Genomic DNA, 16,641 nt, shown 5'->3' with positions numbered 1-16,641 from the left:
TGATGTGTCCCCTTTGTAAAGAAAAGCAAGAAGATGAAGTCCATTTTGTTTTGTGTTGCACATACTTAAACAGATTAAGAGACAAATTTATTCCATTTAAATATTATAAAAACCCAAGCACTTTTAGACTCAGCTTGCTCCTGGCCTCACCTCAAGAAACTGTTATCAGAAATGTATCTCTGTATTTGTATAAAGCCTTGAAATAAAGAGATGTTGTAACCTCGTAGTTAAAAACCGTGTAATGTATGTTTTAATCTGTAGTGTGGGATTATTATGTTGTACCTTTTTTGCACCTGATCAGTTAAATTATCTGCAACGTTAACCGTTTGTTCACATTCCTTCATAAGGGGCTATGGCCTATTGAATAAATTATCTGCGTCTGCGTCTGCGTCTGCGTCTCTCTCTCTCTCTCTCTCTCTCTCTCTCTCTCTCTCTCTCTCTCTCTCTCTCTCTCTCTCTCTCTCTCTCTCTCTCTCTCTCTCTCTCTCTCTCTCTCTCTCTCTCTCTCTCTCTCTCTCTCTCTCTCTCTCTCTCTCTCTTTATTTTCAGAGGCAAGCGAATTATGGACTTTTCGTAATTATGAAAATCGGATTATTTTTTTCAGAAGCCAATCATGGACATTTTTGTTTTATTGTTAACTTTCTGTTCGGTTCTGGCCTATTCTTATTCCACTTGCCAACCCCCTCCCCTCTCCCTCTTAATCCACCCCTACCCACTCCCTTTCACTCTCGAATTCCTGTGGTTCCTCTGTGACATCGATCAGAGCCGCTGGAAGTGGACATTGATTTTGCATTATTGACTCAAGGGCCTGCTGGTTTTAGCGTGGGAGGCGAGGTTGTTACCACAAAACACACACACACACACACACACCCGCACGCCTGCACGCACGTACGCACACACACACACACACACACACACACACACACATACACATACACATACACACACACACACAAACGCAACCACACAACCACGGATCCACGCAGAGGGAGAGAGATAGGGGGAGGGAGACAGGAAGAGAGAGGGGGAGAGAGAGGGGGAGAGAGAGATAGCCGGAGAGAGAGAGAGAGCTGGAGAGAGAAAGAGCGATAGCCAACTGAACTGAACTGAAGTTTGTTTTACAACGATGAAGATTTAAGGTGAAAGACGGAGAGAGTCGTATACAGAGACAAAAAACAGAGACCAATGACATATTAACAGACAGGCGGCCATCGATGTTCATGTTTTCCTTTTTAACCTGATAGAATCAATCAATCAATCAATGAGGCTTATATCGCGCATATTCCGTGGGTACAGTTCTAGGCGCTCTGTTATTAACTGTGCCTAAGCAATTTTGCCAGGAAAGACCCTTTTGTCAATCGTGGGATCTTTAACGTGCACACCCAATGTAGTATACACGGGGGGTGGTTCGGACACCGAAGAGAGTCTGCACACAAAGTTGACTCTGTGAAATAAATTTCCGCCGAACCTGGGATCGAACTCGCGCTGACAGCGGCCAACTGAATACAAATCCAGCGCGCTACCAACTGAGCTATATAGAAGGCGTCGGAATTGCGCCAGATGTGGCTTAGGTATTTCTGTTTTTCTGCAACTAGTTTGTCTCATACTTTAATTTTACAATCAAAATAGTCCAGTAAGTGTTCGTAATTTTCAACACACAAGATGTGTCCTTTTTCCTCCAAAATGACCAACACCTTGCTTTTGCAGCATGGCTGTGTTAAAATCCGATCACCAACCATAGCTTTCGTGTGGTTTTAGTTTACCAACACCTGCTTTAGCTGCATGACTGTATTAAAATCCGATCACCAACCATTGCTTTCGTGTGTTTTAGTTGATCAACACCTGCTTTATCTACATGACTGTGTTAAAATCCGATCACCAGCCATTGCTTTTGTGTGTTTTTAGCCTTACCAACACCAGCTTTAGCTGCATGACTGTATTAAAATCCGATCACCAACCATTGCTTTCGTGTGTTTTTAGTTGATCAACACCTGCTTTATCTGCATGACTGTGTTAAACTCCAATTGCCAACCATTGCTTTCGTTGTTTTTGTTTTAGCTGATCAGTACAATTTACAAACTCTCAGAACCTGTTCTCGCCAGAGCGATGCTATACCTGACATGTAACAGGCAGTTCCAGAGTGCTTCCCCCTCGAGGCTATTGTTCCCACTCTGGGGATTTACTGAAATATTGATGTTGCAAGCCAGAAAGGCTGGTGCCATCGAGCGAACATCAAACACAGCTCCAAATAATGAGTGGCTAATCAGTCATTCGTTTTCATTACCGTCATGATTGCCTTACCTTTGTTCGGTAGCGATCAATGTTTTTGCAGTTTTGAAGCTTTTGGACACTCTTACCTTTTTCATTTTTTTTCAATAATACTATGCATGAGACTGTATACGACTATACGGCGTTTTGTTTAGTTTCATGTTTCGTTTGGTGAAGCACATTTCATTTATTTATTTCCATGTCGGACATTGTGAAGAGAATGGTTTTTTTTTTTTTTTTTTTTTTTTTTTTGTGGACGAGAATGTATTGATTAGTATAGAATGATCGACATTTTGGCACACACATACAAGGAACCGAGGATAGAAAGGGACAAGATAATAGCAGAGACAATGGGAAATAGAGAAGAGATGTAGAAGGTAGCGACATATGGTAAAAGAGAAGTAAAAAAAAAACAAGTAGAAAAAAAGAAGAGGCATGATAAAGCAAGTGAGCAAAAACTGTTAATACAAATTAAAAACACAACAAAAACGACTGCACCAAATAGACAACGACAAAGGACATAAGTTGTTTAGATTGGAGATCATGACAGCAGTTTAGAAGAAAACGAGTAAGTGTCTTTATTTACGTCTATTATATCAAGCAAAACGCGACTAAGGAGAAGACACATTTTGATTATTTGCAGTATGCGTGAGCATCACAAAGACGGACAGATAACCAGAGGAGATAGAGAGAATAGGTGAGAGGTCGGGGGAGAGAGAGGGGGGGAAGTGGGGGGGGGGGACAAACTCGGAGAGAGAGAGAGAGAGAGCGAGGGAGAGAGAGAGAGGGTAAGATACGTAGGGAGAAAGAGAAAGACATCTTTGATGAACATGAAAGTAACGGAAATCTTGAATAGCAATTTACATCGACAAGAATTCTTCCAACAGTTTCACGCTTCTCGTAGTCACCCAAATACCCCAAGATGTCCAATTACAGGGAATCCCTTCCCACAAGACAACATTCAACATGGCCGCAGCTTCCTTCCGTTCCCCTCTAACCGAGACACAAACGCCCTTCAATTACTCTAACCGACACGTCCACCTATTCAGCCAAACATTGATTTTCCGAGCTTCAATCTAGTGATCCAATAGAAAGTTCTGTGGAGGGACCCAAATTAAATGCACCCTCACGTCTATAGCGTGGCCTGGTTGGCACCCTACCAACGCATCGGAGATGAAGGTAATACAAGTCATAATTCCCAAAACACAAAGAGAGTAAACATTATAATTCCCAAAACACAGAAAGAAACAAGAAATTCCTCCGAGGTAGGAAAAACACCCCCGTCCTTACCATTCTCACTGCCACCAACTGAGAAGGTTATTTCCCTTTGACCATTAATATGTCCCTCTATAAGTCCTTGTAGAATCTTAATCCACCAATAACTCCCTAACCGTGTGTTTGACTGGTCCCAATTTTTGTAAGGACCGTCTCCGGAATGTATAGAACCTGTTCACCAAGTTTGGTGACGATCGGTCCGTTCATTCTTGAGATCTATATGCGAACACAAACACACAAACAAACAAACACATCGACCGAATCCTATACACACCCCTATACCGGGGGTGTAAAAAATCATTGAAGTCGCCAAAACTTCTGCTTGATTAATTCAGCGCACAGTTGCTGAAAACGTGGCATACATACCAATAGGGTTAAGAGTTCAGAACATGAGCTAGGAACAGCTTTAGATAATGTTCTTCGTGGGAATAGTTAAGATGGGTATTTCACAAAAAGGTTGTATACGTAGTCATCCCCAGTGAATATGTGTTAACCACATTTAAGTTTGAAAAAAGGGCTTTCCCTGATCTGTGTGTGCGGCGCCGTTAGTGTGTGTGTGTGTGTGTGTGTGTGTGTGTGTGTGTGTGTGTGTGTTAAAGAGGGAGAGAACGAGGGGTTGAAAGAGAGAGCCAGACACACACACACACACACACACACACACACACACACACACACACACACCCGTGGAAAGAGAGAGAGTTGTTGATATCATACCAGTCTGTGTGTTGGTCATCGATGATCAGCAGAATCTTGCATCTGTCCTTATTGTAGGCGGCGCGACCGGAGGAAGAAGAGAACATGCGTTGACCAATGGCCGTGGCGGGGGTGGAGCGGGAGGGGGAGCTGGGGGCCGAAGGGGAGGGGCCTTTCCGAGGACCGGGAGGTAACTGTCGTTCCTCATCCTCAAGATCCCCCTGCACAAATCCAAGACAAAAATTAGCATTTTAGACGTTTCAGGCAACGTCCAATGGCCTGGGTATTTTTTTGCTTCTGAAGTTTCATTTCTTCTCTCTTTGTGCATGTGCGTGTGTGTGTGTGTGTGTGTGGGTGTGTGTGGGTGTGTGTGGGTGTGGGTGTGAGTGTGTGTATGTGTGTCTGTATCTGTGTGTCTGTGTGTATGTATGTGTGAGTGCGTGCGTGCGTGCGTGCGTGCGTGCTTGCAAGCGTTCGAGTACAAATTTGTGTGCGTGTTTTATTCAATTACTTATCGATAATAAAGATTCGTGATCAAACTCATTACCTGAAGGTCGCCCGAAGAAAAGCGACGCTTCAGGTAGCTCATACTAGAGGAGAAGTTCTCCTTGAAGCTTGAGAACGACATGATGACGTTGTGTGATGGCGTGAGTTTCTCTTGGTGATGATGGAATCAAGGCAGCTTAGGCAGCAGTAGTAGTAAAAGAGTCTGGGGTCGGGAGTTTGGAGAACTCACTCTTTGCGTTAGGATTCCATTGTTATGAAGGCGGAAGTCCTAGTAGTTATGTACCTTTGAACACGTTACACACTTCCGGTAAAATTTGCTTTAATTTTGGTTTTATGACAACGTTCTCTTCCTATTTTCTTTACATCCGCAGATAGTTTAGAACAGGTTTTTTTCCCCGACTGCCTCAAGTAGATATTGAGAAAGTTTAGGAACGTTTCTCGAGAAGATTTCTTTGCGCTGAACCTCAAAACGCTTGCTCAGTGTTCCTCGTCCATTTTGGAGTTCTTCTCAAACTGTTTCGTCGACAGCAGCAAGATGGCGTGCTGTGACTGTCCTACATCACTGATGGTGTCCTTCCTTCCGAGTGGTCTCCCTTTCAGCGGGTTAAATCCTTTGCGGTAGGCTTCGGTCTCAGTTTTCAAAGGCCTGCACACATATGAAAATCGTACATTTAGTGACGTGAAAAAAGATAAACTTCAACATCTCGTTTAGGGTAGACTTATGCTCTGCAAAGCAATATCTGCGAGATGTAGGGCTGATTTGTGTTCTTGGATGTTTTTAACAGCCTGAAATAAACAAAACGCACACACTTATTGCGCGCACGCAAGCGCCTGCTGAAAACAACAGCGGAAAGAGAGTAAGGTAGAAAGAAGAACAACAGAGAACATGATAACAAAGGATACGACAATCGGCGGTCAAAACAAGTTGCTAAATAGTTGTTGTCAAAGATCCTGAAAGAAAGTTTTTACGAGAAATCGTTAAAAACGTACACAGTGCTTACGTCCAGAGAATAGTGTCATTACAAAGACACACACCAAGTGGTTGTAGACTGTGAAAAGAACAAATAAAGGACGAGGTGTCCGTGTACAATTTCAGTCTACAACTTGATGAACCTTTCTTTCCATTTATATGTGTCCTATGCTAAAAAAAATATATAAAAAATAAAAGGCAACCTTTTTACACTGATTTGTTTCAATGTAATTTTTTTTTTTTTGTGCTAAAAGGCAAAATTACACAACTGCTGAAAAGCAAAACTATAATCAAGGCGAGCAAGATAAAATTGTTGGTCGAACAACAACAACAACAACAACAACACCAACACCAACACCAACACATCCAACAACAACAACAACAACAACAACAAAACAATAATACAACAACAACAACAACAACAACAACACCTCCAACAACAACAACAACAACAACAACAACAACAACAAATCGGTAGGCGTCAGAGCAAACTCAAAACACAGCACCCTTGATAGACGTAGAAATACATTGAGAGCCACGATCTCAGAAGAGGAAATGTATTGATTTTTCATTTCATTGCACGCTTCCATCTACATTTCAGTTTTTGCTTTCCTGGGGGCATTAAATCCTTTTTTTGTTGGTCTCACGGCAAACGCGATTCCTGCATGCGGCGGTTATACCGTTGTACACGTGCCATTGTAAGAAATAATAAGGTGCAATTCTGATGCAAAATGCTGAGTTTCTCTTTTCTGCGGGGAACATCTTCCTGCACCATAGACGAAATATAGCATGATTTTGATGCAGAATGTCGAGTTTCTCTTTGCTGAGGGGTACATCGTTCTGCAGCGTGATTCTGATGCAGAATTATTTTTTGTATTTTCTATTTGCTGCTTGGTACATTGTTCTGCACTATGTAAGACGTAATATAGCGTGATTTTGATGCAGAGTGTTGAATTTCTCTTTGCTGCGGGCTACATCGTTCAGCACCATATTAGGCGTAATTTTGACCCATGCTGAGTGTTGGGTTTTTATTTTCTGCTTGGTACATCTTTTTACGCCATCTAAGACGTAATATATAGCGTGATTTTGATGCAAAATGTTGAGTTTTTCTTTCCTGCGTTGCTGCAGAGTTCATCGTTCTGCACCATATATGACGTTATATAGCGTGATTCTGATGCTGAGTGTTGGGTTTCTATTTGCTGCGGGGTTCATCGTTCTGCACCATAAAAGACGTAATATAACGTGATTCTGATGCATAAGAAGTACACGAGACTAAGCATCAATACAGCTTTGCGGCAGGCAATCATCAAATGATCCTTTCCCGTTCATGAATTTTCCTCATTCCTATAAACGTATCACAGAAAAAGAAATAAAATAAAAATAAACAGTGTGAACAGGCAGGGTAAAAACGAAAACGATTCCATCAGCGGGCCATTTTCCATTTTCAACAACTATCTTTTTCTATTCCGTTTCCTTCCCTTTTCCTTGATGCTGGTCGAGAAAATCAATAACGCAAAAACATTCATCTTCTTAATTTCGTGCATGGCAGATGTGTATGAAACTGCTCCGATTGCGATGAAAGCGCGGTCAATCACCACGATAGCGTGACTTGGATCCCTGCGCACTTAAATGCTTTTTTTGTTACGCAGCATGTTTTTGTTGTGTGTGTATTTATTTAATATTTATTGAAAATGTGTAATAATATAGGCGAGTAAGTATTACAATGATTTTTTTTAAAATTACGACGTGTAGAATTCAGAGAAAGTGAGCGACAGAACATTGTGACTGTAATTTGATTTAACGCCCCACAATGATGTGCTTAGCAATTTTTTTAAACAAATTAATTTCTGCCTGTCTATGTTCTGTGTACATGGGTGCATGTTAGGATCCAAAGCGCAGTTTGAACATTTTTTATGCCATTGCTGCATGCCAGAACAATAATTATCAAAATTCCGAAATTCCGTGTTTGTGCGCAGCGTCTCTAAGACATAAGATATAGTTGACCCGTGTCGGTCCAGGCCTAGATTTTAACTTGTGACCCAATGATCACGAGTCCAGGGCTAAGGTGCACGAAGCAAAAGTGGGTGCCACCTAAGTAGGTTGGAGCCAGCTGCGGGGTCTGATTGGTTGAAATCACCACGAATCTCAATATCAACCAATCAGACCCCGCGACCACTTGGGTGGCACCCACTTTCGCCTCGTGCATCTCAGCCCAGAGCTCGTGCATTTCAGCCCAGAACTCCACCAACCGAGCCACAAGATCTCCCAAACCACCTTCTACGTTCAAAGTGACATATCCTATTTTCTGCAAGTGCACTTTCCTCTTGATCTTATGCTCCAAGATGCCTGCCGTGGGCGACGGATGTCTGAGGACATCTCACATCACACGGGAGTTGGTTACAGACGAGTGTTGCATGGAAATGGATTTGTTGACAACGCTGTCAAAGATGGACATATCGGCTACTGAGGGTTCTTTGTGGGGGCGGGTCGGCGTAGAGAGAGAGAGAGAAAGACAGAGACAGAGACAGAGAGAGAAACAGAGAGAAATACAGAGAGAGACAGAGACAGACAGAGAGACAGACAGAGAGACAGACACACAGAGAGAGAGCAGAGACAGAGAGAGAGACTCAGAGAGAGAAGAGAGAGAGAAATAGAGATACAGAGAGAAAGAAAGGAGAGAGAGAGAGAGAGAGACTGACACAGAGAGAGGAGAGAGAGAGGAGACAGAGACAGACAGGAGTGAGAGAGAGAGAGAGACAGACAGAGACAGACAGACAGAGACAGACAAAGAGAGAGAGCAGAGACAGAGAGAGAGAGAGACTCAGAGCTAGAGAGACAGAGAGAGAAGAGAGAGAGAAATAAAGAGATATAGATACAGAGAGAAAGAGAGGAGAGAGAGAGGAGAGAGAGAGAGAGAGAGACTGACAGAGAGAGAGAGGAGACAGAGAGGAGACACTGACAGAGAGAGAGAGAGGAGAGAGAGAGGAGAGAGAGAGGAGAGAGAGAGGAGACAGAGAGGAGTGAGAGAGAGAGGGGAGAGAGAGACACAGAGACAGAGACAGAGAGGAGTGAGAGAGAGACAGAGACAGACAGAGAGAGAGAGAGAGAGACAGAGACAGACAGAGAGAGAGAGAGAGAAAGCAGAGACAGAGAGAGAGACTCAGAGAGACAGAGAGAGAAGAGAGAGAGAAATAGAGATACAGAGAGAAAGAGAGGAGAGAGAGAGAGAGAGAGACACTGACACAGAGAGAGAGAGAGAGGAGTAAGAGAGAGAGAGAAAGGAGTGAGAGAGAGAGGAATGAGAGACAGAGACAGAGACAGAGAGAGAGAGAGAGAGAGAGAGAGAGAGAGAGTAACGGGGGGGGGGGGGGGGGGTGTCTGGTGAAGTTTTGAACATTTTGTATACTATTTCGGTGAGAAGAATCAACGAGACAAAATTAATCGACTGGAGCCTCATTGTTTTGTACATTTTGTGTAGTCTATTGTTTTCCATAAAGACAACAACAAGAATAACAAAGAAATCGACTGAAGCCGTATAGATTTGTACAGCTTATGTTATTTTTCGACGAAGAATGAAATATGCCAACAACGAAACGCATCAGAGATAAGGTGGAGAGAAAAAAAGAAGAAAACAAGTCGCGTAAGGCGAAATTACTACATTTAGTCAAGCTGTGGAACTCACAGAATGAAACTGAACGTAGTCCGCCGCTAGTGCAAAAGGCAGTGAAAGTGACGAGCCTGTTTGGCGCGGTAGCGGTTGCGCTGTGCTTCAAAGCACGCTTTACTGTACCTCTCTTCGTTTTAACTTTCTGAGCGTGTTTTTAATCCAAACATATCATATCTATATGTTTTTGGAATCAGGAACCGACAAGGAATAAGATGAAATGGTTTTTAAAACGATTTCGGAAATTTAATTTTGATCATAATTTTTATATTTTTAATTTTCAGAGCTTGTTTTTAATCCAAATATAACATATGTATATGTTTTTGGAATCAGAAAATGACGAAAAATAAGATTAAATTGTTTTTGGATCGTTTAATAAAAAAATAATTGTAATTACAAGTTTCCGATTTTTAATGACCAAACTCACTCATTAGTTTTTAAGCCACCATGCTGAAATGCAATATCAAACCCCGGGCTTCGTCGAAGATTGCTTTGCCAAAATTTCAATCAATTTGATTGAAAAATGAGGGTGTGACAGTGCCGCCTCAACTTTTACAAAAAGCCGGATATGACGTCATCAAAGGTATTTATCGAAAAAAGGAAAAAACATCCGGGGATATCATACTCAGGAACTCTCATGTCAAATTTCATAAAGATCGGTCCAGTAGTTTAGTCTGAATCGCTCTACACACACACACAGACAGACACACACACATACACCACGACCCTCGTCTCGATTCCCCCCTCTATGTTAAAACATTTAGTCAAAACTTGACTAAATGTAACAAGTCGCGTAAGGCGAAATTACAACATTTAGTCAAGCTGTCGAACTAACAGAATGAAACTGAACTCACTGCATTTTTACAGCAAGAGCGTATACTCGTAGCATCGTCAGTCCACCGCTCGATGCAAAGGCAGTGAAATTGACAAGAAGAGCGGGGTAGTAGTTGCGCTGAGAAGGATTGCACGCTTTTCTTTATCTCTATTCTTTTTAACTTTCTGAGCGTGTTTTTAATCCAAACATATCACATCTATATGTTTTTGGAATCAGGAACCCACAAGCAATAAGATGAAATTGTTTTTAAATCGATTTCGGAAATTTTATTTTGATAATAATTTTTATATTTTTAATTTTCAGAGCTTGTTTTTAATCCAAATATAACATATTTATATGTTTTTGGAATCAGAAAATGATGAAGAATAAGATGAACGTAAATTTGGATCGTTTTAAAAACCTTTTTGGTTTTTTTACAATTTTAAGATTTTTAATGACCAAAGTCATTAATTAATTTTTAAGCCACCAAGCTGAAATGCAATACCGAAGTCCGGCCTTCGTCGAAGATTGCTGGGCCAAAATTTCAATCAATTTGATTGAAAAATGAGGGTGTGACAGTGCCGCCTCAACTTTTACAAAAAGCCGGATATGACGTCATCAAAGGTATTTATCGAAAAAAAGAAAAAAACGTCCGGGGATATCATTCCCAGGAACTCTCATGTCAAATTTCATAAAGATCGGTCCAGTAGTTTGGTCTGAATCGCTCTACACACACACAGAGACAGACAGACAGACAGACACACACACACACACACACACACACACACACACACACACACACACACACACACACACACACACACACACATACACCACAACCCTCGTCTCGATTCCCCCCTCTACGTTAAAACATTTAGTCAAAACTTGACTAAATGTAAAAAGGAATCGGATATGATGAATACCAATGCCAATAATTTCCACCAATGCCACAACAGCGAGAGTGACGACAAGGAGCGAAACCCTAGCAGGATTCATATTGAAAACATGGCTAAATAGATGGAGATTCTTCTACTTCTTTTGGGAATGCAACACAGGGATTTTTTTACATACCCCTTGACCTTCCGGTGACATTTATCTGAAGTCAGCAAAAATCACACCCCCCCTATCAAATATATAGTTTACTTTGATTGACAGTTTAACCTTGTGACGTCAAAACCTGAAAAACAATTCCCTCGTCCCCGCGACCTTTCCTACGCAGAGGCCAAGCGCTTCCGGGCAAGACATTGATGTGTGTCAGATAATTTCGCGCAAGACGCAGCTTCGCGTGAAGGGAAGGAGAGAGTAAGAAAGAGAGAGAGAGAGAGAGAGAGAGAGAGAGAGAGAGAGAGAGAGAGAGAGAGAGAGAGAGAGAGAGAGAAAAGAGGGAGAGAGATAGAGACGGAGAGAGGGAGAGAGAGAGGGAGAGGGAGAGAGAAAGAGAGAGAGAGAGGGAGAGAGAGGGAGAGAGAAAAAAGAGAGAGGGAGAGAGAGAGAGAGGGAGAGGGAGAGAAAGAGAGAGAGAGGGTTAGAAAAAATAGAGAGGGAGAGAGAGAGAGAGGGAGAGAAAGAGAGAGAGGGGAGAGAAGCGGGGAAGAGTGAGAGAGGGAGAGGGCGAGAGAGTGGGAGAGATAGACACGGAGAGGGAGAGACGGAGAGAGAGACGAGAGACGAGAGACAGAGACACAGAGAGACAGAGGGAGACAGAGAAAGAGAGACAGAAAGAGATTTCAAGAGAGTGAGATAGACGGGTGGAAACAGACGAGAAGAGACAGGGACAGTGAGGAAACAGAGGTGCGCTGAGCCTGCTTGCTGCACTGCCCAAAACCGAAGGCCAGGGATTCCCTGAAGAGTGCTGGAAGAGCAAAGTGCAATGAGACCTTGTGTGGCTTTCTGATTGATGGCTTTGTCGGCCATCATTGATTAGATAGCTGTGCACGCAGCTATCGCGCGGCCATCGTCAGACAAAGCCGTTGAAGTATCCCACTTCATCCGGTTCTTCAACCTGTCTTCGTTGACTGCCTTCTCGCTTTCTGGCTTTCATTTGTGAATGAAAAGCGTCTGGGCTCGTTAGTGATCAAAATATAGTGTTTTGACCCTCACCACTTCAGCAGGTCTGACACGGCTGTCGGAGAAATCAGTTGATCACTTTTCAAAGCCATCTTGGTCAACTGACTTTTTGGTCTCTGACTTCTATGTGGGAAGGAAAGTTTGTGGAATAGCGTCACATTTTGGACTGTTTTCGACCCTTGCATTTTAAACGTGCATGGAGGGGGATATCAATTAGAAGTGCATGTGTGCTAGCAATAGCAAGTTCATGAAAGCTGCCCTATTATCCAGGCTCTATAAAGACGCCCACTGTTTTCAATGATTTCAGACAGGGTTTAGGGCAAGCGGGCTAACACAATATGTCTTTGATCATGAATGACTTTAAGAAGCACATGACCAGACAATAACTCAATAGGGCTCTCGGGTTTTTTTCTCTGAAAATGGAGCTTTATTTACTATTGTTACTTAAACTCTCACCAACGTTGTATACTGTATACTGCCAAAAGTAAGCCAACACTCTAAACAATGAAGTGTTCCCCTTTTCAACTCCCTTTCTGTAGGGCGGGGACGTAGCTCAGTCGGTAGCGCGCTGGCTTTGTAGCCAGTTGGTCCCTATCAGCGTGAGTTCGAACCCCACGTTCCGCGAGAGATTTATTTCTCGGAGTCAACTGTGCGCAGACTCTCTTCGGTGTCCGAACTCCCCCGTGTGCACACATGCGCACGAAAAAGATCACAAGTTCACAGCGAAAGTCTCAGGGCTTGGAAAACATGAAGACACGCATGCACCATCTCTCGTCTCTGATTATCATGATCGTATTTTCGATACTTTGACGACATAAACCCAATGCTGGTGTGTCGAAGAAGACAGCCACAGCGGGCTTGTTCGAGTCAAAGTGTCACACCATATCTTCAGCATATTACCAATACCTGTCCCAATATAGGCCAACTGGTCTAAGAGGACGTTAAACACTAATAGTCAGTCCCTTTCTGTAATCAGTTTTGAACACCATGTGATATAGAAGAAGCAAAAGGTGACACATGGTAAACACTAGTGTTTATTTGAACTCTAGTGCTTACCATGGACTACGTTTTGCTAGTGGAGTTATGTACTATGTCAAACTGTGTTCATTTGAACACTAGTGCTTACCATGGACTACGTTTTGCTAGTGGAGTTATGTACTATGTCAAACTGTGTTCATTTGAACACGAGTGCTTACCATGAGCTACCGTTTGCTAGTAGAGTTATGTATTATGTCAAACTGTGTTCATTTGAACACGAGTGCTTACCATGGACTACGTTTTGCTAGTGGAGTTATGTATTATGTCAAACTGTGCTCATTTGAACACTAGTGCTTACCATGGACTACGTTTTGCTAGTGGAGTTATGTATTATGTCAAACTGTGTTCATTTGAACACGAGTGCTTACCATGAGCTACCTTTTGCTAGTAGAGTTATGTACTTTGTCAAACTGTGTTCATTTGAACACTAGAGCTTACCATGAGCTACCGTTTGCTAGTAGAGTTATGTACTTTGTCAAACTGTGTTCATTTGAACACGAGTGCTTACCATGAGCTACCGTTTGCTAGTAGAGTTATGTACTATGTCAAACTGTGTTCATTTGAACACCAGTGCTTACCATGAGCTACCGTTTGCTAGTAGAGTTATGTATTATGTCAAACTGTGTTCATTTGAACACCAGTGCTTACCATGAGCTACCGTTTGCTAGTAGAGTTATGTACTATGTCAAACTGTGTTCATTTGAACACGAGTGCTTACCATGAGCTACCGTTTGCCAGTGGAGTTATGTACTATGTCAAACTGTGTTCATTTGAACACTAGAGCTTACCATGAGCTACCTTTTGTTAGAAGGGGTATTTCAAACTGTGATCAAAACTGGTTACGGAAAGGGTGTTCAAAAGCAGAGCACTTAAATTTAGAGTGAAGTACCCTCGACCCCGCGTGTTGCCCAAACCTTGCGGCAGTCTCCAAAGGGAGGAGTCGCTTCCCGTACCGAGACTGTGTGTGTGTGCATAATGTGCCCAAACTACTCCTACTTAACCCTGGTTCCTCCCTCTTCTATTGGATTTGGGGGCTATCCCGCCAAAGGTTAATGTTTGCCTGTTAGCAGAGATCTGTCTGAGGCTGTCCTGAGATTTGTAGTGTCCATTGACTTAGGAAGGCCGAATGGTCATGCATAGCTGTTGGTTTATCACTACACTGTTTTTCTCTGACAGGTCTTTTTGTGATTTTCTTCTTTTTTTTCTCTTTTTTTTCGGGGGGGGGGTGGGGTAGAAGGGTTTGTGTTTAATTGATATCGGTTGATGACCCCCACCGCTACCTTTAGTTATGTACCTCGCGAGAAAAAAAATTGCATTAACTTTACTGTTAAACATTGATGAGAGCTCGAGACGTGTTGTGAAAAACACAAACGCACACACACATCCAGATACACCCAGATACACACATACACACATAAACACACAAACACACACACACACACACACACACACACACACACACCCACACACACACACACACACACACACACACACACACACACACATACACACACACATGAGCTTTACTTTTGTCATCGTTAATCAATAAAAATAACTTTGTTTTAAAGAAGACGAAGAACACTGCTCGAGTGCGTGAACATTGTACGCGCACATGTTCAAACCGGAAGTACTCGCGGCTGACGCCATTTCATCGATGGTAGTTCATATAGAACTCAACCCAACCTAGAATAAATGGCAGTAACTTTAACATTTAAATAAAGATGTACACCATGATGTCTTATAAGAATATGCACAGAATTTCAAATACGTATCTGCAGTTGTTTGCACACAACTCTAAGTTTCTGATTGTCCCTGCAAAATGTCGGCTTGTCCCTCTTCGTCTGTCCTTATATTTTGTTACTCTGTGAGGAACCTGAGAATAACCCCCTTAACATTGCACGTCAGTAAATCCACCTTAAATGAAAGACTCAATCAATTGCAAGCTTTCTGGAAGTTTATTTTGCAGTTTGCGGAGAACAGTAGCCATAATTATAGATCGACATGTCACTCCCCGCATCTGTGAAGTAATTGAAGTTTATTTGAAAACGATCACGTTTCTGTCCTATTGCACCCGAATAAATCACCCAGGGGGATCGAAAATAACAATAATATGTTTGTGAGGAAATATTATGATTGCACTATTGTGGAAAATAACATAAATAAGCGCGCCTGTGAGGAAATGCTTTGTCTGCTCTGTTTTTACCGCCGGTAACGCATTAAATAAATCAAATTGACAGCATGGATTACCGATTTTCTGTCAGTGAAAGATTATGAGAATCCTGGTTTCCTCTATCATTCACAAACACCTCGTGTAGAAATAAAACGGTGGTTGCTAGCATAATTTGGTATTAAGAAACAAATCGGTTAGAGCATCATTATGCAAACGTTCACAATCTCAACAACCACAACAACCACAACACAACCATAACCACCACCACAACAACAGCATCATCATCAAGAACAACAATATCATCATCATCATCATCATCATCATCATCAACAACAACATCGACAATGATAAGAATAACGACCACTGCCCCCCCCCCCTCCCCCCCCCCAACAAAAAAAGGAGTCTGATTATATAATATGACATTGATCGTTCCATGTATACCAAATTACCGAAAGAATTGATTCGTGAAGAACACACACAAATTACATTTTCTCTTTGCTATTTGCATCAGCCAACTTAATTGCAATGAATATACAGAAAACAATATGAACGCAGTTTTTTTCTGCATACGTATGTCTTGTCCCAATTTGATAAGAACAATCTGGAAGGTAGAAACAAAACGAAGCCTCTTTGTATAATTCAATCGTATGACTTAATTGTGTTTTCCTCCCACACTGACAGAGTAATCTTCACTACAAATTCAGGGGCGGATCACATCAATTTTAGGTGTTTTTTTCCAAATTTCTGTTAGGGACAATTCGACGACGCAAAGCGTTTTGTTGAGGGCGCGAAGCGTTCGAACCTCTTTGGGGGGTCCGGGGGCATGCTCCCCCGGAAAATGTTGATATAAACGAGGAAAATGGAACAATATGGTGCAATCTGAGCCAAGAAACTCCCCTAATACACCTTCCCAAAATTACATTTAAGAAGTCAAATTTAGATCAAAACAAGGACAATTTACCGATCTGGTGCAACCTGTGCCAACAAATTACCCAAATACTTTTCAAAACCGTCACATAGAAGACAAAAGTCTGCTCCTATAGGGGGTTCCGGGGGCATGCCCCCCTGTGAAATTTTGATAACAATCAAGGAAAATGGAGCAATCTGGTGCAATCTGAGCCTTCAGTTTTTCTTAAATTTTTATTTTTTTTATTTTTTATTAGGCTAGGGGGGGG

General features: G+C 42.1%; 1 protein-coding gene across 1 annotated transcript in view; it reads right to left on the bottom strand.

Moving 5' to 3' along the window:
• The window catches only part of LOC138964425 (synapsin-like), a 130,814-nt gene that overhangs the window by 40,497 nt on the left and 73,676 nt on the right, over positions 1 to 16,641 (bottom strand). Inside the window, exons 2-3 of the mRNA XM_070336381.1 lie at positions 4,784 to 5,389; positions 4,258 to 4,457 (exon numbers count right to left, since the gene is read on the bottom strand). Of these exons, the coding sequence (XP_070192482.1) occupies positions 4,258 to 4,457; positions 4,784 to 4,864 (281 nt within the window). The 5' untranslated portion in view covers positions 4,865 to 5,389. The remainder of the gene's footprint in view (positions 1 to 4,257; positions 4,458 to 4,783; positions 5,390 to 16,641) is intronic.

The sequence above is a fragment of the Littorina saxatilis genome, linkage group LG4 (assembly GCF_037325665.1).
Source record: "Littorina saxatilis isolate snail1 linkage group LG4, US_GU_Lsax_2.0, whole genome shotgun sequence".
Classification (NCBI taxonomy): Eukaryota; Metazoa; Mollusca; class Gastropoda; order Littorinimorpha; family Littorinidae; genus Littorina; species Littorina saxatilis.
This window is presented reverse-complemented; position numbering and strand designations above follow the sequence as displayed.